Here is a 24,259-nt window from a genome sequence, read left to right as displayed (position 1 = left end):
AGAACGGGGTGTGTGAGAACCAAGAGCCCCCTTAGGAGGCCACCAGGGCTTCTCTGAGGCAGTGATGTCCAGGCCAGTGCCTGGAGATGAAGCCACACAGAGGGCCCAGGGAAGATGCTTTGGCAGAGAGTCAGCAGCCACAGGGACCCAGAAGCTTCGGGAGCAAGCGAGTGATGACCTCCAAGTGAGCTGCCAGGTGAGCAGACGCCAGAGCCTTCGCGGCGTGAAGGCTGCAATTTTGTTCTAAGTGCATCAGGTCGCCATTGAAGGGTTTTAAGAAAGGGCATCGCTAAGCTCGGGAATTCTGGAGGAAAGCTAGAGTGGATTTTCTCCAACCTCTCCTCTGTCGTGGATCAGGGTGACGGAGGGAGATGCTCAAATAAAAGCTGAATTTTAGCTGTGTTAAGTTTGAGAAATCCATGTCATCGTGTTTTCCAGGTTGCTTTCTGATAAGTCATGTTGTCACTTCCCTCTTCCAACCCAACCATAAGCTCGAGAAAGAAACAGAGTAATGTCGTCTGCTTCAGAATTGGCCATTGTCCTCAGACAGATGCACGTGCCTGGTGGACTGTGTCATTCTATAGCGTTCAGATGCACAGAAGCAGACTAGAAGTATTTCAGTGAATAAATAAGGCTTTAAGATGCTCTGGCTATAGCTAAAGTAATCTAAAATGAAAATCTAAAATGTTTGCTACAAACTTGAGGATTAGCAATCATACCAGTAGCAATGGGACAAAGAACTTGAGCTAAGAGCATCACAAGGACCAAAGGTGATGTGATTGTGCCTTTTCCTGCAGGGAGGGAGAAGCGAACTGAAAAACTGAGACTCTATCATGCAATAGAAACACAGTGAGAAGATCCTGTGCTAAAAATAATCCAACATTCTAACACACAAACAACTTCTAACTGCGTTGTAAACCTAAGGATAATACGTGCCATCCGCTACATTTTAACAGGTTGTTTGCTAAGGTTAATTATCCATCAGAATAATTGTCAATAACTCATGAATAAACATTATCATTATTTTTGTAATAACAAACAGGCCCCAATCCAGGGACACCCCATTATAATGCTGCAGTGCCTTAATTCCTGACTGTGTTATACTGCAGTTAATTCAATTTTGTCCTCTCTAAATTCCACAGTGCGCATATCTTCCAGGCTATGGAACTAGCACACTAATATTAAAGTGGTAATCAAGATTGCCTCTAAATATTCATAGCAATAAATGACTCCCTCGTGCCCCATGAATGCCAGGGCTGCAGCCTGAAGCATTTATTTAGTGCCGGAGAGGGATCTAGTTATTTTAGAGTTCCCTTGAATGCAATATTTTAATTTTGTTGTTCTGCTCGAAAAATTAGATCCCTCTGAGCTTCCAGTATTGATGGTTGAGATGAATGACTTTGGCTCTGGCTGACCGTGGTCTTTGGAAGGATAACCTCAGAGTTGTGATGGGAGTGGACTTGGCCATTGACCCCGAATCTTACTTTTTGGATGGTAATTCCCTCCTGCCCCCGCCAGACCTGCTGCCGTTCCACTGCCACATTAATTCACCCTCAGAATCAGGGCAGATTTTTCTAAGCTGTTGAAAATTTCTTATTCTCTAAAGAGAGAAAAACACCAAGGAGCTGATGCTGTACGACATCCCATCCTTCAGGGAAAATAATGAGCACCCTACAACCATGCAAAGCTACATTTATGGACTCCAGGTATTTTGTGTTCATCATGGGTGAAATGATTTAAAGTCAAGTTTGGATCAGCCTCCAATGGCACACATTAAAGAAGGGTAGCACAACATGGATAGCACCAAAAAAAAGAGAAAAGGGATATCAATCTAATCAGCCAATCAATCAATCATCACTTTTTGCACATCTGTTTGTACGGCCAGTTCACTGGAGTGCCCTGGCCAAGTGCATTGTGGGAAACTTCTGAGAGAACACAGGCACCTGGGGGCCCTAGAGGTGGGCAGCTGGGTCCTGACTGCACCCGTCTTTGCAGATTTGCCTGGGCTCGCCGTCTCAAGGGGAGTCTGCCAAAAAAGCCTTTCTGTGAGGAAGGCACATGCCTCCTGCAAGCACATGTGCACTGAGGGTAGAGTGTCTGATAAGTTTTTCCCAATGACAAAGCTTCTCTCCTAGGAGGAAAGAGGGATTTGGGGTATATGCAGTATCAGTCTTGGGGTTCATCTCCCAGTCTTCATGCCCTAATGAGGGAACTTAGATCTCACTCCTGGGTGGAATTAGGAGTGAAGTGTAAGTACAAATAGCAAGAGCTATTTCATGAAAAATTCTATAATAAACTGGGACATCAGCCCAGGTCCTATAATACAGTTACACACAAAAGCACGTGTTCATGCACTTGCATGCATGCATACAGGTAAGTAGGGATATCAGTAAATGTCAGTGCCTTATGGTCTAAGAGGCAGTGCAGTAGATAAAAATAAATCGATTCACTTGAACTTTCAAACTTAAAAAGATATTTTCTTATGACTTTGGAGGAAACAGGAAGCTGTTGAACAATGCCATGACTTCTTTTGTCACCTTTGTTGAGGAGAACTTACCTCCAAATTATAATGCTTCCCTTGCTGCAGAACCCTTTCCTTCTCTCCTGCCCAGCATCCCATAGGAAGTGGTCCCTTTCTCTCTGGAATGTCCATCCAGAGACCTCTGTCCAGTCTCTCAGTCTGTAACCCTTTCTTGGCCAACACCTACCAGCTCCTCTTACCTGCTGGCTCCTTCCCCTCCCGCCTGTATTCTCCCCTGGCCTTCGGCCACTCTCGGCCTGCACAGTCTCCAGTCTTGGGTCACACCCTTAACCCTACCTACTTTTTCCAGTCTGCCATTGAGCCCCGAATGCTGCAGAAGACAGACAAGTGTGTATGGGTGAATAAGAAATAAAAAAACCTCAATGAAGAGAGTAAGAGAGCATCCTTTCTCCAAGGAGGACAAATCAAAACGAACAAATAAAATTCACACCCAGAGATACAATGGTCACACTGCCAAACATGGAAGAAAAAGGGTCACAAAAGCAGCTGGAGAGAAGAGATGGGTCACCTGTCCAAGGAGGCTGAGGACTGACTTCTCAGCAACAAGAATGGAAACCAAGTCATCCGTGATGGTTCGAGCCTGTAGTCCCAGCTACTTGAGAGGCTGAGGCAGGAGGATTTCTTGAGGATAGGAGTTTGAGACCAGCCTGGGTAACATAGTGAGGCCTCATTTTTATTAAAAAGAGATAGAAACAGAAGACAGTGGAGCAATCCTAGGGTGCTGAGATAGTGGAGGTGAGAAGACTCACCTTGCCAAACATCAGGACTCAGAGTAAAGCTGTAGTAATTAACCCAGGGTGGCATTGGTGCATGGACAGACAGTGAGACACATGGCATTAGCTCAGAAACGGCTCTCTACATGCTGCTACAGATACAGGGGAAGGATAGGTTTTTTTTGTTTGTTGGTTGGTTGGTTGGTTGGTTGGTTTAAGATGGGGTCTTGCTCTGTCACCCACGCTGGAATGCAGTGATGCGATCTCAGCTCACTGCAATCTCCGCCTCCCAGATTCAATTGATTCTCCTGCCTCAGCCTCCCGAGTAGCTGGGATTGCAGGAGCACACCACCATACCCAGCTAATTTTTGTATTTTTAGTGGAGACAGGGTTTCACCATATTGGCCAGGCTGGTCTTGAAGGCCGGACCTCAGGTGATCCCCCCAACATCGGCCTCCCAAAGTGCTGGGATTACAGGAATGAGCCACCGTGCCCAGTCAGGAAGGACTTTTAACAAATGGTGCTGGAACAATTGGTTAATCACATTTTCTCTAAAGTAGAGTTGGATTCCTACTGTGTACTAGACACAAGAATCAAGTCTGGATGGGACTTAAATGTGAAAGGCAAAATTATGAAACATTTAGAAGATAACGCAGTCTGCTCTTTGATCTTGGAGTAGGGAAGGATTTCTCAAATGAGGCACAAAGACTTTAAACCATGAAGGACTTTATTAAAATTAAGGCATTCTGTTCATGAGAACATATTCAAGAGGATGAAAAGACAAAACCCAAACTGGGAGAAGGTATTTGTCACCCATTGAACAGAGAAAAGCATCTACAGATTCAAAATGACAAGAGAAAGGGAGGAGGAAGAAAGCAGGAAAGAAAATGGTCAGAAAACATGAGCAAGTATTTCACCGGAGAAGAAAATCAAATGTTCCGTAAACATAAGCAAAGGTGCTCTGTCTCGCTACTGAGGAGGGAGGCGTAAAGGAAAACCCCGGTGAGCTGCAGTTGCACAGTCAGCAGACTGGGACTGCCTGCCTTTTTAAATTTTTGCCAGATATTCATGAGGCTATGGAATGAGGGAAACATTTATAACCCATTTGTACTTTGGAAAACAATTTAAAGATCCCTGGTAAAGTCAAACATGTGCAAACTACACCACCCAGAGTTTCCATCCCAGATTAGCCAGGGAAACTCATATCTGTCCAGCAAGGCAGGGGTCTTCAACCCCTGTAGCCTAGGAACCCAGCCACACAGCAGGAGGTGAGGTGAGCTGCAGGCGGAGAAGCTACATATGTATTTACAGCCGCTCCCCACCGCTCGCATCACTGCCTGAGCTCCGCCTCCCGTCAGATTAGCGGAGGCACTGGGTTCTCATAGGAGCACAAACCCTATTGTGAACTGTGTACGTGAGGGATCTAGGTTGAGGGTTCCTTATGAGAATCTAATGCCTGATGATCTGTCACTGTCTTCCATCTCCCCCAAATGGAACCATCTCGTTGCAGAAAAATAATCTCAGGGCTCTCACTGATGCTACATTATAGTGAGTTGTGTTTCATTATATATTACAATGTAATGGCAATAGAAATAAAGTACACAGTAAGTAATAATAATGTGTTTGAATCATCCTGAAACCATCCCCCACCCCCAGCCCCAGTTCCCTGGAAAAATTGTCTTCCACAAAATCGGCCCCTGGTGCCAAAAATGTTGGGGACTGCTGTAGTAGGGGACATGTACACAAGAACATGCATAACAGCATTGTAAGAGCAAAAAGAGGAGTGGACAGAAAGAATGCCAAAGTCCACCTGTAGGAGAAAGGACTTACACATTGTTTTTACAATAGAATACTATATAGCAATGAAAATACATGAACTACAGCTATAAACAACCATATGTATAAATCTAACAGATATGAGATTAAGTAAAAGAAACCAGTCCAGTCATAGAAGAATGGACAAAGTATGAGGCCATTTTTATAAGGTTCAAAACTGGGTAAAACTAAACAGTGTATTGCTTAGGAATATGTACATTAGAAATAAAACTGTAGAAGAAATCAAGATAATGATTAATAGAAACTTCAGCATAATGGTTACCTCTGATTGTGAATAAGGGAAATGTAATAATGAATTTAGCATGAGGAGGTGTATGAGATGAATTGCCTCTCCCTTCCCCCCAGCAAATTCCTATATTGATATCCTAATCCCAGTATCTTAGAATGTGACTGTATTTGGAGAAAGACCCTTTAAAAAGGCAATTAAAGTAAAATGAGGTCATATGTGTGGCCCCTAATCTGATATGGCTGGTGTCCTTATAAGAAGAGATCAGGACACAGACATACAAAAGGCCATCTGTGGACACAGTAAGAAGGCAACTGTCTCAAAGCTAAGGAAAGAGGCCTCAGAAGAAACCAAACCTGCCAATGCCTTCATCTTGGACATCTAGCTCCAAAGCTATAAGAAGATAAACTTCTGTTGTTTAAGCCACACGGTCTCTGGTATGTGTTATGACAGCCCCACCAAACTAGTACAGGAGGCTTCTAAGATTATAGAAATAGTCTCTTTTTCAGTTGGGTAGTAGGTGCCCTGGTGTTTATTTTACTGTTGTTTTCCAAATTGTACTTATACATTTTATATACTCTTGGATGTACTTTCCCACTTAAAAAAAAAATAGAACAACAATTACTGCCAAAACATTTCTGGCCCGTTGATTAGCATTTAATTGATTTATTCAGCAAGTGCATTTCTCTAAGCATTCAATAAAAGACATAGTTCCATTAGGGTAATCAATATATCATTTTTAAGAAAAGGAATGCCATAGTTTACCAGTACTACTCCATCATCTCCAATAGGTAACAATCAAAAGAAAATGGAATGAATACATGCTTTTAAGAAGTCTAAGGCAATTAGTGGTCTTAAATTAAAATAGCTGTCTGTTCTCCCTCTCTATTGATTTCTCCTTTACTAGTCATACCTCAACTAATGTACATAAAGATCTTCCCTGAAGGAAAATATATTCTTCTGCAAGATGTTGACACTGGACTCTCATAACAATTCTAGTACTTTATGTGGAATTACTACAAATGTTAATGCTTAAACTACCTCAATTCTTTGGGGGAAAAGGGATGTTGCAAATAATATATTTTTATTCACATATAAAATTGTCTGGATTTCCATTTAAGGTATGTGATCTGTGCATTGATATCTTAGGCAAAGACAATTTGTAACTAAAGTAACTAAGTTATGTATATATCATACATATGAAACATGTAGTTATACACACACATGTATACATACGTATGGTGTTTGGGCACATTTTGACAGAATTTTGAGAACGTATTTTGTTCTAATATTTTGTAAATATAATTAATAATCTTGTTTTTCAAACATATAATTAATGAGTACATATTGCAAACCCTGGAGAGAACATTATAGAAGCATTCATGGTTCAGCCCGGGTGTCAGCAAGTATAGGTAAATATGCCAGAGTCCCTGTGATGGACTCGAAAGCAAATACCTGTAAGGGCATAAGAACACTTTGACGGCCTACACTACAAAGAGATGGTGTATGCTTCTTGGCATGTAGGATCAAATAGTAAGATTAATTTCCAAATTTGAGTAAACACTCAGAAATGCATACAGTTCTTATAAACACCAGACAGTATCAAAATATATAAATTCTGTGTGTTTTTGTAATCTTTTGCTAGAGTAAATCCATCAAAAACAAGGCCTGTGTAAACCCAGAAAACATACGTGAGAATTTCACATATCTGGAAATTCACCAATTTAACTCTTAAGTTTAAGTAACTACATAAAATAACGTCATCCTTCAATGAAAATAGAGAAAGAACCTCCTTGAAGCTCATAAGAAAAAACCCTTGGGTTTGTACCTATTTTTATCTCCTGAAGGCCCTGAAATTTAAAATAATCTATTCCTCAGGCAAGCAATTGGATGATGTAAGTTTTAGGTCTTTGTCACCGACTCAGAGCTGTCCAATAGAACATTCCATGATGATAGAAATGCTGTTATATCTGTGCTGTCCCACAGTGGTGGCCACCTGCCACACTGAGTTATTGATTCTTGAAATGTACCCAGTATGACTGTGAACTAATTTTTAAATTTCATTTCATTTTAATTAACTTAAATAGCCATACACAGCTAATGGCTACCATGGGAGACACAGAAAGACTACCAGAAGATGTGCAAAGGGCTGCCCTAAAAATAAAGCAAACGATGTTTCAGCCTTTCTGATTCTGACCCAGTTATATGGCCTTAGTTAAGGCATGTTTCGCCTTTTTTCCCAAAACTCACGTGACCTTCAGTTGTTGTGGGTTTTCTTTAAATTCTGTTTCATTTTAACTAACTATTTTCATGTTGGATATTTGGAACCCACAGGCCATTTCATCTTAAAGTGTAGTGGCATGTGGTTAATTAAGTCATGGTATAGCTGAAACATTATACATACTGTGAAAAGATCTTTTGAGCTCTGGAGTTATAAGACCGACTTTCAAATATGAAATATTAGAAAACTATGTCTAAACTTCTCATTCTCTTAACTTTTATACAAGCATAGTACTGAAATAACTGACAAAGCAAAGGCAGACAAAGTCAACATAACTGAAGGAAGCACTAATTGAATGTGGCGGTGATCATGTCTCAGCAAGACTGAGTCCCCACGTTCCGCACTCATGCGGTGCTGACCAGGAAAAATGAGGTCTCCTTGAGTTTGTGGTGCCTGTCCCGATCCAACTCTCCCTCCACTCTTGTCTTCTTTTTTTTTTTTTTTTTTGAGACGAAGTTTCGCTCTTGTTGCCCAGGCTAGAGTGCGGTGGCGCGATCTTGGCTCACTACAACCTCCACCTCCCAGGTTCAAGCGATTCTCCTGCTTCAACCCCCTAAGTAGCTGGGATTACAGGGGTGTGACACCGCATCAGGCTAATTTTTTGTATTTTTAGTAGAGATGGGGTTTCACCATATTGGCCATGCTGGTCTTGAACTTCTGACCTCAGGTGATCCACCCCCCCATCGGCCTCCCAAAGGGCTGGGATTACAGGCTTGTTTTCTTTTTTTGAGACAGGGTCTCACTCTGTCACCCAGGCTGGAGTGCAGTAGCGTGACCATAGCTCACTGCAGCCCAAACTCCTGGGCTCAAGTGATCCTCTCGCCTCAGTCACCCAAGTAGCTAGGACCTCAGGCACAAACTACCACCCCTGGCTAATATTCTGATTTTTTTAAATTTTTATTTTTTTGTAGACACAGGGTCTCACTATGTTGCCCACCTAAGCTGGTCTCAAACTCCTGGACTCAAGCAATCCTCCAGTGTCTGGCCTTCACTGCTCTTTTTAAGCTGCAAGAAACCTTAGTTTATACGCTGTGTTGTGATGGCATTTGGCTCTTTCTTAGGTTGACCGCATCATTTATTCCCTCAATTGACTACTCCTGTGGGTCTTATTCAGATATTTGCAAGTCAAAGCCAAGTGTTTTCAACTGACTTTTCTTGTTTATCTTTCAGAATCATCCAGAAGTGCTGAATATTCAAATACAACTGGAAAGCAAAGAACTGATCATAAATCTGGAAAGAAATGAGTAAGTTAATTTTTGTTTATTGCTTGATAGGAGAAAGTTAAGGCACCATGGACAGAAAAGTGCTCTGTGATTTATGCTGGGGTTTAGAAAACAAGAACGAGATGCATGGATTTGTAATCCAAATTTGGATTTGAGGCGAGAATTAACTTTAAAAAATTATCTAATGGAAAAATAATTTTATCACTCTGTAAAGGAACTTTATAACTCAACAATATTTTTTCATAGTTCTGATGTTGTATTTTTTTCAGAGCCTGGTTGTTCAAAGATTTAACTTAAGCATCCCTGTACTGTTCAAATAACAGAGTTTCATAATTAATTGACTTTTGACAACTCCTGGATTGTATTAGGGGAAACAGCTTCAAACTGATAGAAATTATCTTCTCCCTGAGAAATACCAAGAGTTTATTTTATCTTTCAAAGCTTATCTCCAGTGGTTTGGACTATTTCTTTCATCTTCTTATTTTTAAAAATTGGTCCTTTTATGGAAAAATTATATAAATTTCCAGAAAGTGGCATTATGGCTTCTTCTGGGCCACTTGGATACGATTATGTATTTTGTGTGCCTTGCTAGCAGAAAACTTTGTCTGCCTCCAACCATAAGTAAAACAACTCATTTTCTTATTCTTTATACCCTGGCTATCCCCACAGATTCCTCAGATTTAAAGGACTCCTTAATATTCTATTTCATTTGTACCATAAAAGAAGAACTTATTAGTTCTTCTAATAAGACAGAAGTCAATTTTCCAAGTCCTGCTTGGTCAAAATAGCAGTTTCTCTCTTCCAAAAGTACTGGTTCCTGTTCCTCACCCATCAGCAGGATGCTGATTTTTTCTGAAACAAGAGTAAATGAGTTCTGTCAGGGACGTGGAGTCCCAGAACCTGACTCAATATCGTCCTCTAAACAAGTCAGATCATTTACTTGTGTTGGTGCTTTGAGTTGAGCGTTTTAAGCAAGTCAGATGAAAGACACAGTCAATCAACAGCCAGCCCGAATGTTCAGTATCTAATGCCAAAATACATAAAAATGTATATAAAATCACACTACCTGCTCCCTGGGATCCGCAACCTGCCTCTTTGTATTTTTTTCTTATATGCTTACTGCTCACCATTAAATGGATCAGAAGCTTTGGAAACAAGAAATGAGGTGTTTTTAGCTTTTCTTGTGACTTGATCTTAAAATAGAGGTTCAGGCACATATATTATATAATCAGGAATCTGAAGAGAAAACTGTACATTGCTTTTGATCCATCTCCCTTAGCAAAGTACATATTTTCATACTCTGTTTCTTTACATAAGAATATCGAGGGGCACACATTTTTGTACATTTTTAGGTATGGTTTTGAAAATATCTCAGTGGAAGAAGCTAGGCATTCCCTGAAAGATCAAAAGAATATAAGCCTTCTGGTGGTGATGCATTTTCTCCATAGGGTTCTGTGGTGGGCAGCTGGATTTAGGAGTGTTCTTTATTGCACCTGCTCCCATTGTTAGACTGTTGGAAGAAACGTGGTGCACAGTATGAGGGGAGGCTAATCCTGAATGTTTTATGGAGCATTACGACTGCAGGTAGAGAAGCAAAAATCGACCTCATAAAAACCATAAGTTGATTTTACTATGAAAATAATATACATACCCAGTGAAGAAAACTGAACATTATAGGCGGGAAAGGAACAAATAACCCTAAATTATTTTTTAAAAAGTACTTTTACCACCAAACACAATCCTGTTTAAGATTCTGGTGAATTATATAGATGGGTTTTTTTTTTCTTATAAATAAGCCTTTGCTTCTTTTCTTTCTTAGTTGATATCATAGTCTATATGCAATTTGATATCCTACTACTTCATTTAGCTTCATAATGGACATACATTTCCATAGAGAAATAATTTCTTAGAGCCCATCTGGTTCTCTGAGTTTGTAAAGTGACTTAATAGCCTTATCCATGGTTCCCTCTGAAAATGATTTACCTTCCATTACCGCAGATACTATAATACATGTTCATTGCTAGATAGTAGCTAATTTGTATAAGTATCATTTTAAAAGGTGACTTAATTTGCTGCCTTTCAATTCTGAGTCTTTCACGAGATAATCTCAAAATTATAAAAGTTGAAAACATAAAACTATCTCTTTTTAATTTATTCCTCTCTTTGCAACCTCACTGTCAGACTGCATTTTCAAAAATATATAGAAAATGTTTCATATGTTCCTATGATAGTCTATAATTTTAATTGTATTACTTGTACCAATTTTAGAAATTCCATTATATTAAAAGTAACATTTTCATAATAAGAGGGGGCCAATATTACTATTTTACCGATGCATTACCAAAAATACTTCAGTGTAACAATTTTTTTGCAAAAGGTTACATATCTATTCCGAATTAACTATACCTTGGATGCAATGAATACTAAAAACAAAAAAAAAAAAATCAAGTAGGCTGAAATGCTTGTGCACTACTAGCATGTAAGGCTGTTAGACGCTAAAGGCAATCAATCATTTAGTATATAATAGAATTTTTAATTTGCTTAACCATTGGCCCAATAGATTCAAGTCAGAGAGTTTTTACAAATGAAACTATAAGAAACCAGAGATAAAAACATAAGCAGAGGCCATTTACATGTTTAACAATGAGTACAATAAAGGCCCTGACCAATCAGAATGAACAGCCGACCAATCTGACCAATCAGAAGGCAGACTGGTCAGTACACCGCTCCAACACCTTCAGCCCTGGAGTCAGCCCTGTGCTTAAAGATGTTTTACCTAAAAGTACGTCAATAGGAGACTGATTCAATAATCAGCTATGAAACAGGATACCATACAACAGTTTTAAATGATGAGACTTTTATTATAAAAAAATTTATGGTATAATCAATGTAACTAGCATGTTAGAAAATAGTTGTTTCTGCTAGTGTTTATTTTTAAAAAATGAAAATAGTTTACATAGTATCCAATTTTTATTTTAAAATTATACACATGACGTGTATCTCTGAGTAGGAAGATTATAGAAGATATTTACTTTCTTTATTGTATTAATGTTTCACAAAAAAAAATATTTTAAAATTAGGAAAAAACATTTTTTTTTGAAGGAAAAAAAAAACCTATCTTAAAAACTTGATAATGGTTGAAAAGAAGAATGCTAACGTATCTATTATTCCTAAAAAGAAAATGATAAAGGTTATTCTGAAAGGCCTCTGGAAGGCCTCTGGTGACTTTTAAAGAGCAAAATAATACCTACTCATTGAATATTGGGTCTTTAAATATCCAGAAGTTTGCTGTAATTGAAAAACCTGCTTAGAAACCACAACCTAAATTAAAGCGGTCCTATTCCCTTAAATCTGTAGCTAATGCTGAGAGTCATCTAATTAACCCTACTCAAAATGCTTCTGTGGTAAACCGATTCTTCATGGCACAGGGCTGAATTTTTATTAAATAGTTTTTCAGGGAATCTCTTTTATTTGCCTTCTAACATCCCTAATTTATGAAAAGACTGGATGCTGTTCACTTAAAATCTGTATTTGTATAGCTGTAATGGAATGTTTAAAGAAACACAAAGCTTCCCTTGAGAAGCATTTTTCACAATATTGCTGTCTGCCTATGGACCTGCAGAAACTGGGTTGATAACTTTTCTAACTCTGCTAGATCCCCGTGGACTCTCAGGCCGTCCCTTACACAGGTATTCGGTGAAACTATATCTTTGATCAAAATGTTTTATTGGACAGGCTGGCCAGCTTCAACATCAGTTTTTCCATTTTAGGACAATGAAGAGTGATGGCGGTAGATCACGTTCCCTGCATCTCTCAATCCCAGCATGCCTTCAAACTCTGTTCCCATCACTGATTGAAGGCAGTTGCCATGGGAAGTCCATAGCCCTCTGAATTTATGTTTGGGGTATCTCTGGGATAGAATAACTTCAGCACTGACTTATTTTGTCTAAAACGATTCCAGACATCTCTTACGGGGCAACTTTAATTAGTATTCACTCTAAAACAATAACAGAAAGGGCATTTTAAAATGGCCAAACATGGGTATAAATATTTGGAAAGGCATTTATCTTAGATCATCTCTCAGAATATCATGATACAGAATGGAGAAATGTAACCAGTGTGGAGATGGCATTAGATGGTTTAGTTGGCTGAATCACCATCCAGAGGACATTAGGCCATTGTTCCCATTGACCCAACCCATGTTGAAGAGGGGGACTGAGGTTGCTGCCGACGGCCTTAGGGCTGTGCGCATGGCCTTGTCCTGGCCCACAGTTTCCTGGGCCATCGCGATGAAGACATAAAAGGTGCTCTGATCACATTTCCTGGCAGTGCAGAGCTGGGGGACATAACTGTGCTTGGCATGGCAAAATCTGGATTATGAGGATTTCAGCAGTTTGGATCAATGGGCCAAAACTAACAAGATGAGATTTAATGGGGATAAATGTAAAATCCTACACTTGGGTTAATAAAAAAATAAACGTTGCAAGTTCAGAAGGAAATTTGTTAGTAGTTCTCGTGAATGAGACCTGCATACTCAAAAGAAGCCCCTGGGGCAACGTGGCTGCTAAAAAGGTGACTGCTGCCTGAGCGTGTGGGGGTATACATGGTGGGTCCTAGACAGGGGAGGTCATCCCTCTGCTACACAGGGCGGGGCACAGTCAAAACCGTGCATCCTTCACTGTTCCAAGCCTGACATCAGAGAGCCACCTGCTGCTTTACTCTTATTTCCACCATTGGGTGTTCCTTTCCTTTCCTGCTCCACCAACCATGACATCCTTACAGTGAGGGGTAGGGTCTTAATATCCTCCCTGACCACCTCCCACACAGCGTGGCTCATCATAGGCACTCGATAAGCACTCCTCAAATGAATGGAGAGCCTGGACAACCTGGACCAAGCCGGAAGTGAGTTCCCAGGAGGTCGAAGGTCACCTGGGTGGGGTGAGGAACAATTCAAGGAGAAAAGCTTCCAGAAAGGAACACATGATTTGGAGTTAGGAGCCCAGGCTTTGAAAGCAGCTCCGAACAGCAAGCTGCTGATGTTCTCTCCACTTCCTTCATGGCCTCAAGTGATCTGCCCACCTTGGTCTCCTTGTTTGCAAAATGGAATAAGCATCTGTGTCCAGTCAGCGCAGGAGGATTAGAGCTCATGTTAATTTTGATGATCAGGTTTCAATGACTCAATAACATTTCTCTGTGGATCCAGCAATCTTAATTATTTTACCTAATTATATTATGTTTTGTTTCAGAGTTTCTAAATTAATGGAAATCAGGTTATGCCTACTCTTTACCTCTAAGTCTTGGTGATGGCCAAGCATCTCAATGCTCACAAGACTTGGAACAGATGCGTCGGGCTGGTCCTTTGGGATCCAGCTGCTGTAGGGTTCTTACCTTTACAATCTTGACATGCCCGGGGATTGGACTTTTAAAATCTTTGAGTGTAGAGTGCAATTCCTTCTTTTTTCCTTCTCTTGTGGAAGAAACCTAGACTGTTTCCCCCCTCCCCGCCCACCACCTTTTCTTTTTTTAAAAAAAAGAGAAGTTAAACTTATTTGCACTGTCCAAACATCAGTCAATATACTGGGCAGACCAGCGGAAGCCCTTGCCACAGCCCTGTTGTTGTACACACTGAACATGAACAATTCCTTGGAGAAGGCATTTGGCTCCTTCAGGGTCACAGTTCCCTTTCCTGTGGTCTGTTCATAAAGACCAAATGGCGGACAGAGTTTTTCTTCACTGATTGTGCCTGTTCTGTCCAGTTTCTGTTAAGATAAGGACTGGCACATTAGATATTCTTTCATCAGTCATTAAAGCATTGAGCTCCACTTTGGAGTCCAGGATCTGAGGACAATCTGCACAGTCTCCAAGAAAGGCAATCCCATTTATTGCTAGGAGATCGCTGTTCCAAACCCAGTGTGCCTGCTCACACCCCAGAAGATGAAAAGTTGTAAAAGTCATGCCAGCAGCTGTCAGCTCTGCTGATGTCAGAGGTCGCCTTGGAGCCTCTTGGCCCAGTCCACCATCTTTGAGCATGTGAGGAAGAATAGTTTCATCCACATTGTCCCAACCCAAGAGAACAAGTTTTCTAGATTTCTTGTAGAGTCCTAGGAACTGGAGCACACTGTGGAAGCTGTTGTAGATCCACTCACAGATGAAAGACATTATTAATGCTGACCATGGCCTAAGGGGTTCCTTTGGAGGCAGCATGTGGCCCGGACCCTCCCTCAGAGAACACAGACCAACAGCACCCGGGCCAGCAGTGACTTGCTGGGTGGACATCACACCCCTTCCCCGCAGCCTGTCCTTAGGAATGGGGAGTTCTAAACTGCCGGGTGGTTCTAATTAGTGATTAAACAAATGTCGATGGAACCTTATCTCAGAAATTGTAGTTTCATGTTTCTAGCTCTCAGCTTCCCTTCTACTATTCACAGATCTTTATTGGAATCTTTATTGCTATCTTATAATTATCCTTATTAAACATTAATAATTAATAAAGCTAATTAAGGCAATGTACTTGCTCATGTCCCCCAAGATCAAAAGTTGTAAAAGTCATATCAACAGTTGTCAGCTCTTCTGATGTCAGAGGTCATGTTGGAAAGTGTTGGCCTAATCTGCCATCTTTAATGATTATCATCTGCCATCTTAATTATCTTTAATAATTAATCTTTGTTGATGTGTTAAATCACTTACTCTTTCACTTCTTCACCTGGTCATTTATTCACAAATATGTGTTTAATACCAGACAGTGTAACTGACCCTGGAGGGAGAGTAGTGAATAAGATAAACTTCTTGTCTTCTTAGAATTTAGTCAAGGAGCCCAACACTAAGCAGATCATTACAAAAACAGTAACTGGGTGACTGCAGTGCTCAGTGCTCGGGAGGGAAAGGTATGGGGCCAGCACCTGGTCTGGGGAGGGAAGATATAGAATGAAGCAGCTTTTAAGCTGTGCACACACAGGGAAGAGCCCAGTCAAGGAGGGCAGGAGATAGAGAGAGAAAGAGCAGAAGTGAACGTCCAGCTTCTCAGATTCTAGAAGATCTTTGTACTGATGACCAAGAAAGAGAGAGACAGAGGAAGCCAGGCCATTCAGGGGTTTGTGTGCCCTGATAAGGATCTTGACTTTATTCCTAAATACAGTGGCACACCATGGAAGAAAAGGCCTGTAGGCAGAACGACGACATGATAAGATTCTGCTTTTCATTTGTTTGAGATAGGGTCTCACTCTGTCGCCTAGGCTGGAGTGCAGTGGTGCAATCACGGCTCACTGCAGACTCAACTGCTCTGGTCTCAGGTGATCCTCCCACCTCAGCCTCCCTAGTAGTTGGGACTATAGGAATGCACTGTGATATCCAGCTAATTTTTCTATTTTTTGTAGAGACTGGGTTTCACCATGTTGCCCAGACCAGTCTTGAGCTCCTGGCCTCAAGCAGTATGCCCACCTCAGCCTCCCAAAGGCATGAGCTACTGCTCCCCACCAAAAATTCAGTCTTTTAAAGACCATCTGGCTGCCTGTGAACACTAGCTGGGAGGGTAGAGTGGGCGTGGTTAAGAGCTGCATATTGCTGCCGTCCAGGGAGAGCTGATGATGACTTGAGCCAAGAGAGTATCAGTGGGAAGGAGTAAGTAGTTAAGAAATGTTAAGTAGGCAGAATGGACAGAATCTGATGAATGATGGAATATGTGGGATCATGGAAAGGAAGGCATACAATTCTTACCTGAGATGCTAGGAGAACAATGATGCCTTTGATCAGAATAGAAAACCCTGGAAAAGGACCGAGAACTTGCCCTTTTGAGCAGTAGCCAGAGACACAAAGATAGTAGGCATGGTCCTGAGAGTCTGGGAGGGGCTGAATATTGGGTTTCACAGAATTCAGTCTGGAGGTGACCTGTGGAGGGCCCTTGTAGAACTGGGCATGGCATTTTTGAAGGGTGGTGTTCATGACCAGTGGCTGGCAGCTATGAACTGGAGATCAGGAGCCGGCAGTGGGTAGAACATGGAGAGGCATCAGCTGTGGCCCTGACAGTATCCGAATAGCTGTCACAAGCCAAGGCAATGTCAGTGCTCCACTGAATTCTAAGCTGGAGCCTAGTGAGTGAGCCTCTGGCCTCTAGGCTCACTCCCAGGCCGTATTCCATATCCTTCCTATAGTCTGTCTCCACTCAGTGGGTGTTCCCCACACATGGACTCCTGCCCTCCTTGAAGTCTAGAGCATTGCTTCAAGACCGCCAGCATCAGGACCACCTGGAGAGCTTGATAAAAAGGGCAGTGCCTGGCCCCACTGCTATTGAACCAGAATCCCCAGCTATAGGGCCTGAGGGTCTCTATTTTTAACACATTCTGCTAGGAGTTATATTCACGCTTTACGTGGACAGCCACTAGCCACATGTGACTATTTAAATTAAGCTTAATTTAAATAAAATTAAAATTTTAGTTCTTTGGTCAAACTAGCCACAGTTCAAGTATTCAATAGCCACGTGTGGCTAGACGGACGTTTCCATCATCACAGAAAGTTCTGTTGGACAGCATCGGGGCCAGCAGGGAAATTCCAGTTCATTGGATCCTTCTGTGAGACTTTGGGGTATCTGTCATAGCTGATGCATCGCCCACAGGAATGTTCTTTCCTACAGGGAGTGACCACACCTCTTCAGTCTGCCTAATGCCTGCCGCGTAAAAAGGCCCATCCCCTGCCTTGCAGAACCAGGTGCTACCAGAGGGGTCATCTCTGCTCACTTTGATGAAAGGGTGATGGTGCAGTCGGAAATTCTCTAAGCATGACTACAGACTCAGGGAATTGACTCAAGCTTCATGCACTTCAGCAGTCTAACTAGACCAGACTCCTTCAGATTTAAGTTAAAATCTCTCAGCCTTAACATTTAAGATCTTTTTAATTGAGCTAAATTTTGTTTCCTGAATAAGAGCTAAGTTCCCTTGAGCTTCTCTCCTCATGTTATTCTTTGAAGTTGTACAGACGCTGAAAAAGGTCAGAACACCATTTTTAGAGCTTTTTGTTCCTCAACCCGAGTTAACTTGAAAGTGCCTAAACTGGTTAAGATCAACCTTTTTAAAACAGGCCCCTCTGGGTTGCGATTCGAGAGTGTGGTGTCCTTGAGTGAACTCTTTGAAGTTGGTAGAATGAGAAAGGGCATTTGAGATGGAGGTGGAGTTCCGCATTTCATTACATCCCCCGTGCTCCTTCCCTTCTGACTGCAGACTCAGGGTTTTCTGATGAAAATCCTGCTGTGGCCTTAAGCTCCTTTCCCCAACTCTGCATCCCAAAAGGACAATAATGGCTGTCCTGGCTCTTCCCAGGAGGTCTCTGGCATTGGAGAGGCCGATGCCATCTTAGTGTCTGTCGTTGCATCTTCCCTCTCCTGGTGCGGCCAGGATGGTTATGTGCAGACACTGTGCAGGCTGGAGTCGTTATGGCCCATCTCTGCTGGACTTTTTCTAGTTGTTGTGTCCTCAAAAGAAAGACCACGATGCTTTCATTGATTGCTTACGACAATGAAACTAACTCTCTGGAAAGCTTGAAAGTTTTGTTAGAGGCGTTTGAACCAGAGCAACTCCATCTTGAATAGGAGCTGGATAAAATGAAGCTGAAACCTACTGGACTGCCTTCCTAGACACTAAGGCATTCTAAGTCACAGGATGAGATAGGATGTTGGCACAAAATACGGGTCATAAAGACCTTGCTGATAAAACAGCTTGCAGTAAAGAAGCTGGCTAAAACCCACCAAAACTAAAATGGTCACGAGAGTGACACCTAGTCATCCTCACTGCTACACTCCCACCAGCGCCATGACAGTTTACAAATACCATGGCAACATCAGGAAGTTACTCTATATGGTCTAAAAAGGGAGGGCATGAATAATTCACCCCTTGTTTAGCCTATCATCAACAAATAACCATAAAAATGGACAACCAGCGGTTCTCAGGGATGCTGTGTCTATGGAGTAGCCATTCTCTTTTTCCTTTACTTTCTTAATAAATTTGCTTTTGCTTTGCACTGTGGACTCACCCTGAATTCTTTCTTGCACAAGATCCAAGAACCCCCTCTTGGGGTTTGGATTGGGAACTCTTTCCTGTAACTCTTTGACATAATTTTGCTGAGTTCATAAACACAGATTCTGCTACATTCTTAGAGTATCATGCCCCAGGAAGCCAAAATCCTAGATTACTGTTTTCAGATGTGTTTACTTCAAACTCGTTATCTTGAGTGGAGTTGAGCTCTGTCTGTGATTGTCCATGTTTCATAACGTGCATGGGAAAACTTCAATTGATAGTAACAGCTCTGTTTTCTTGAGGCCTTCTTACTGGTTTCTCATACTGTTTTCATAGTTTATTAGTGACGATAAAGAGCTGCAATATAACTCTACTTACCAATAGCTCATTTGTTACATGCTGACAGTATGTGGCATGCCTTTATTCCTCATCACAGGTAATGTCATCATGAAAAAGCTGGACTTCATCGGGGGCTTACAGAGATTTGTACACCCACCTTCATAGCAGCAACATTCACAATGGCCAAAAAGTGGGAACAGCCCTAGTGTTTGTCAACAGATGAGTCAGTACACAAAATGTGGCATACATAAAATGAAATTTTATTCAGCCCTGAAAAGGATGACATTCTGACACATGCCATCACATGAACTTTGAAGACATTATGCTAAGTGAAGTAAGTCAGACACAAAAGGACAAATATCATACGATTCTATTTACATGGGGTATACTTCAAACAGGCAAAATTCGAATAGGCAAAATCATAGAAACAGGAAGTAGAATGGTGGTTACCAGGGACTGGAGGGTTAGGGAGTGAGGAGCTTGGTGGGCAAAGATTCTGTTTGGGATTCTGAAAGAATTGTGGAGATGGATGGCAGTGATGGTTGCACAAAATCGTGAATGTGCTTAACGCCATTGAATTATGCAATTACCAATGATTAAAATTATAAATTTTATATTATGTATATTTTGCCCCAGTTGAAAAACAAAGTTGGGCTCCTGGTATGTTTTTATCATATAACAAAAGGTCTCCCTCCCTGTCCTCCTCCATGAAGGTACATAGTGTAGAGGAAGACGGTGGTAGTTTCTTCTAAATCCCCGCCCTACCATCGCTCTTTTTGGTACCTCTAGGAGAATCACAATCCTCCAGCTCCATTTAGGCTAGGGGTCCCCAACACCCTCTCTGACGTGCTCTTCCCAACCCTTAGGAACTGGGCCACACAGCAGGGGAAGAGCATCTGATGAGTGAGTGAAGTTTCATCTGTATTTACGGCCGTTCCCCATCACTCAAATTACCGCCTGAGCTCTGCCTCCTGTCAGATCAGTGGCAGCGTTAGATTCTCATAGAAGCAAACCCTCTTGGGAACTGCACATGCGAGGGATCTAGGCTGCACGCTCCTTATGAGAATCTAATGCCTGATGATCTGTCACTGTCTCCCGTCATCCCCAGATGGGACTGTCTAGTTGCAGAAAAAGCAACTCAGGGCTCACACTGATTCTACATGATGGTGAGTTGTATAATTATTTAATTATATATTACAATGTAATAATAATAGAAATAAAGTGCACAATAAATGCAATGTGCTTGAATCATCCTGAAACCATCCCTGCCCCCACCCCTAGTCCATGGAAACATTGTCTTCCATGAAACCGATCTCAGGTGCCAAAAAGTTTGGGGACCACTGATTGAGGTGACTGTTCTGAGCTAATGAATAAGGGTGTAACTGTGATTCAGCTCACAAAACCCAATCTGACTTTCCTGGACTCTTTCTAGAGCTGCTTCCATATCCCTATCAGAGGAGATGATCGACAGTGTTAGGATCTAGATTTGGGTATCAGGCTGCTTGGAGACAAGCCACCTCAGCTCCTCCATTCTAAAATGGAGAGTAAGGCCTTCCTCCCAGGCTGATAGGAGAGCACAGTGATATGGTTTGGATCTGTGTCCCACCAAATCTCCTGTTCAGTTGTAATCCCCAGTGTTGGAGGTGGAGCCTGGTGGGAAGTGATTGGATCTTGGAAGCGGTTTCTCATGCGTGGTTTAGCACCATCCCCCTAGCACTGTTCTCGTGGTAGACCTCTCATGAGATCCGGTTGTTTAGAAGCATGTGGCACCTCCCACCTCTCTCTCTTCCTCTTGCTCTGGCCATGTGAGATGCTTGCTCCCACTTTGCCATCCACCATGATTGAAAGCTCCCTGAGGCCTCCCCAGAAGCCGAGCAGAAGCTGTCATGCTTCTTGTACAGTTTGCAGAACCGTGAGCCAATTAAACTTCTTATCTTCATAAATTACCCAGGCTCAGGCATTTCTTTGTAACACTGCGAGAACAGACTAATACATAAGGGATGTGGTATTCAGTGTGGTTGACACTGCACTGCCATTCACAGTGTGTGTGCTGCTCTGCTGCCATTGCTCTCCCATTATCTCCCTCCTCATCCTGGCCGCCTCTGTCTGTAGGAACAGGAATCACATGCTCAGGTCTCATCATGTCCCCTCCTGCAACCAGCTTCCTGTGACTGCCCCTATTCCACTCTCCTCACCCATCTTCCTCTTCTTCTTTCACTGTGATGGTCAGACAGGTCAATCCCAGTACCCTGCTTCGTCCTACCCTGCACCTGCTGCTCTTGTCACCTGAGGGTTTGAATACCCCCATTTCCACTCGCCCTGGCATCAGCAATGGGAGAGCCCCCAAGTCACCTGTGTGCTGTGGATGGAGGTGGGCCAGGAGGTGCAGTGCAATTCTGTAGGCCTGTGGAGCCCAGGGGCCACCTGTTTGGCTGGCCTGGTTACAGATTAGGTGAAGTGCATGCAACAGTTAATTGCTATGTACCCGTAGCCTGTGTGCAACAATTACCATGCAGTTGTCGGACTCCCCTACCTCCAGGCATCACATCATTTCACCTGCAAATTCTGACATATGTATTGCTAAAAAAAAAAGAATTATTTTTATCACACCTAAAAGATAATGATTTCTTAATACTATCAAATGCCCAGCCGGTATTCATGTTTCCCAGATTTTACATATGTCTCTTATAAGATATGAGATAAAAGGCAAGATAATTGATAATTTTTTTCTTGGCAGTTGGATTGCTTGAACCAGGATATAAACACAGTCCCCACATTGTATTTGTCTGCTATATTTTTAATGTCTCTTTTAATATATAGGCTTCCTATCCTTCCTTTTAATTCTTGCAATTAAAATCTTGCAGTCCTGAAAAATGAAACCAGATTTTTACTCAGTAGAATTTTCCACACTCTCAATTTGCTGCTTTCATCCTCTTGGTGCTGTCTAGCCTGTTCCTCTGGGCCCTGTGTTTTCTGTTTACTGGTAATTCAGTGTATGGGCTTGTACAGATTGAGGTACTGGTTTTAGGCAGGATGACATTGCAGGTGGTCCTTGTTCTTCTCTTGTGCCATGTCAGTAGTTCTGTGACCTCTGATTGTCTTGTGATGACAGGTTGATCACTGAGTCTGGGGTCACTCTGAAGCTTCCATTAGAAAGCTCTGCCTGAGCCTTCAGCCACCGGGTTCAGTGGCCATTAACAATCAGTGCCTGCATCTGTTCTTTCTTTGGGTCTTGCACAATTGCAGTATTCTATCATTCTTTCTTCTTTTATTAGCTGAAATGCTCCTATAGAGAAGAACTTTCCCTCATCAATTATTGGTTTCCCTGAGATATGAGATAAAAGGCAAGATAAATTTTTTTTAGAGACCACCTCTACTTATCACTCTGCCTTTGCCAATGGGTAGCCACTGTGTTCCCCAAATTTAGCATCTCACACTTGGTGGTATGCTGCATAGCTCCCTGTTGAGGGTCCACATTTGTAACAGGTTCTGTAGGGGTACCAACGTGCACCACAGCCTGTCCTGGAGTAGCTTCTTATATGCTGTAAACACTTCTTGATCCAAAAGCCTTGTATTTTCACATTGAACCATAAATTACCCATATAGATATAACACAAATCTTTTTATTTACAGTGCTGGATAAAAGGCTGACTTTGAAACTGCTCTACAGAGACCTAATTTTCTTGTTGTTTTTAAAGACAAAGGCATCCTGACATCTGGCATGGAGGCAGATGCTGGGGCGAGAACAGGAAAGCAGGAACTGGTTCTAGTGTTGCTAGTAGGAAAAGCAGGGGTGTGGATTGGAGTCTAGACATGGCCTGTCCCTTGGAGGGCTGTTTCCATTCCAATGGCATTGGCAAGTTTAAAAAAAATTCATTTCATTCACAAGCAGGCTTAATCCCAATGAAGGAAAATTGCTGTAATTGGTAAAGACCAAAGCCAGAGAAGACACAGAGGCTAACCCTACTTGTTCAGGAACCCGTGAGAAAAACAGAATGGTGTGTTTATGTAAAAATGTTATAAAATACTCACTTCTTTCTTCTCAGTATGCTGGTGGATTTCACTGTGGGATGAGGTAGATTCAACATAAGGGGAGAACAAGGCTTTCTTTATTTTCTTTTATGATTTTCTTCCTTATGAAAAACATGTGGTCAGATAGAAGATGATACAAAACCAAGCCCCCAGCAGGAGGGTTATCTGGGGAGACGATTTATTTAGAGAAAGTTATTTTCACAGCCCTTCTAAGGCCACCTCTTCAGTTTCAACTGGCCTAGAGGATTTTGTTGGTCAGTTTCATGGTTTTCTTTGAAAATCTGACAGGCTCCAGTGGAGAAGCCGCCCGTGCTGTGTCCACAGCCGGCCAGCACCCATTAAGCAAATATCAGTGTCATAGAAGTCCCTTCAGAGTTGTGGGAAATGGTTTTTACATGTGGTTTTCATAAAACGAAAACAATTATTCATTAATATGCTCAGTAAAGTTTTGATAGCATTGTACATTCATATCAACAAAATATATAGAATGTGAGGCTGGTTAAATGAAAAACTGTAAAATGACATTAAAAACTTACTGAAAATACTAGCCCCTCAATTTAATAAATATATTTAAAATTCATTTAAATTTTGGAACAAATTCATGATCTTACCAAATAGGGTAATGATTATGACTTGATAACATCACTTCTTATATTCTGTAAGTACTTCCTGATCCAAAAACCTTGTATTTTTATATTGAACCATAAATTACCTATATAGATATTACATAAATCTCTTTTTATCTAGAAAATTACTTAAGACAGTTGCTTTTTCCAAAGTAATTTTACATGTAGGAACTGAAATCATTGATGTAGAAGGAAATATGTTATTCAATCGGTTAATTAATTGGTTTTTACCCTATCATAGAAAAGTTTCAAGGTTACTGAAGGACACATAAATTAATTAATAAACTTTTCCAGATGTGTGAAATACCCCCTGCCCACCAATAAGCTAACATGTCTGCATTTTACTGTCTTCGGAGCAGCAGTTCTAGTTCATATTGAATAGAAGTGATGAAGACCATTTGAAGCAGTATGATGCATGCCTGTTACTGCTTTACTTAGAC

The 24,259-nt window shown here is 41.6% G+C and overlaps 1 protein-coding gene and 1 pseudogene across 1 annotated transcript in view; one reads left to right on the top strand and one right to left on the bottom strand.

The window, feature by feature from the left end:
• ADAM12 (ADAM metallopeptidase domain 12) overlaps positions 1–24,259 on the top strand; it is a 349,453-nt gene that overhangs the window by 46,153 nt on the left and 279,041 nt on the right. Inside the window, exon 3 of the mRNA XM_011986448.1 lies at positions 8,769–8,842. Within this exon, the coding sequence (XP_011841838.1) occupies positions 8,769–8,842 (74 nt within the window). The remainder of the gene's footprint in view (positions 1–8,768; positions 8,843–24,259) is intronic.
• On the bottom strand, positions 14,387–14,980 carry LOC105544151 (annotated as a pseudogene).

Source organism: Mandrillus leucophaeus, unplaced genomic scaffold, assembly GCF_000951045.1.
Source record: "Mandrillus leucophaeus isolate KB7577 unplaced genomic scaffold, Mleu.le_1.0 Scaffold299, whole genome shotgun sequence".
Taxonomy (NCBI): domain Eukaryota; kingdom Metazoa; phylum Chordata; class Mammalia; order Primates; family Cercopithecidae; genus Mandrillus; species Mandrillus leucophaeus.
Note: the sequence above shows the minus strand (reverse complement) of the source record. Positions and strands in the feature narration are given on the sequence as shown.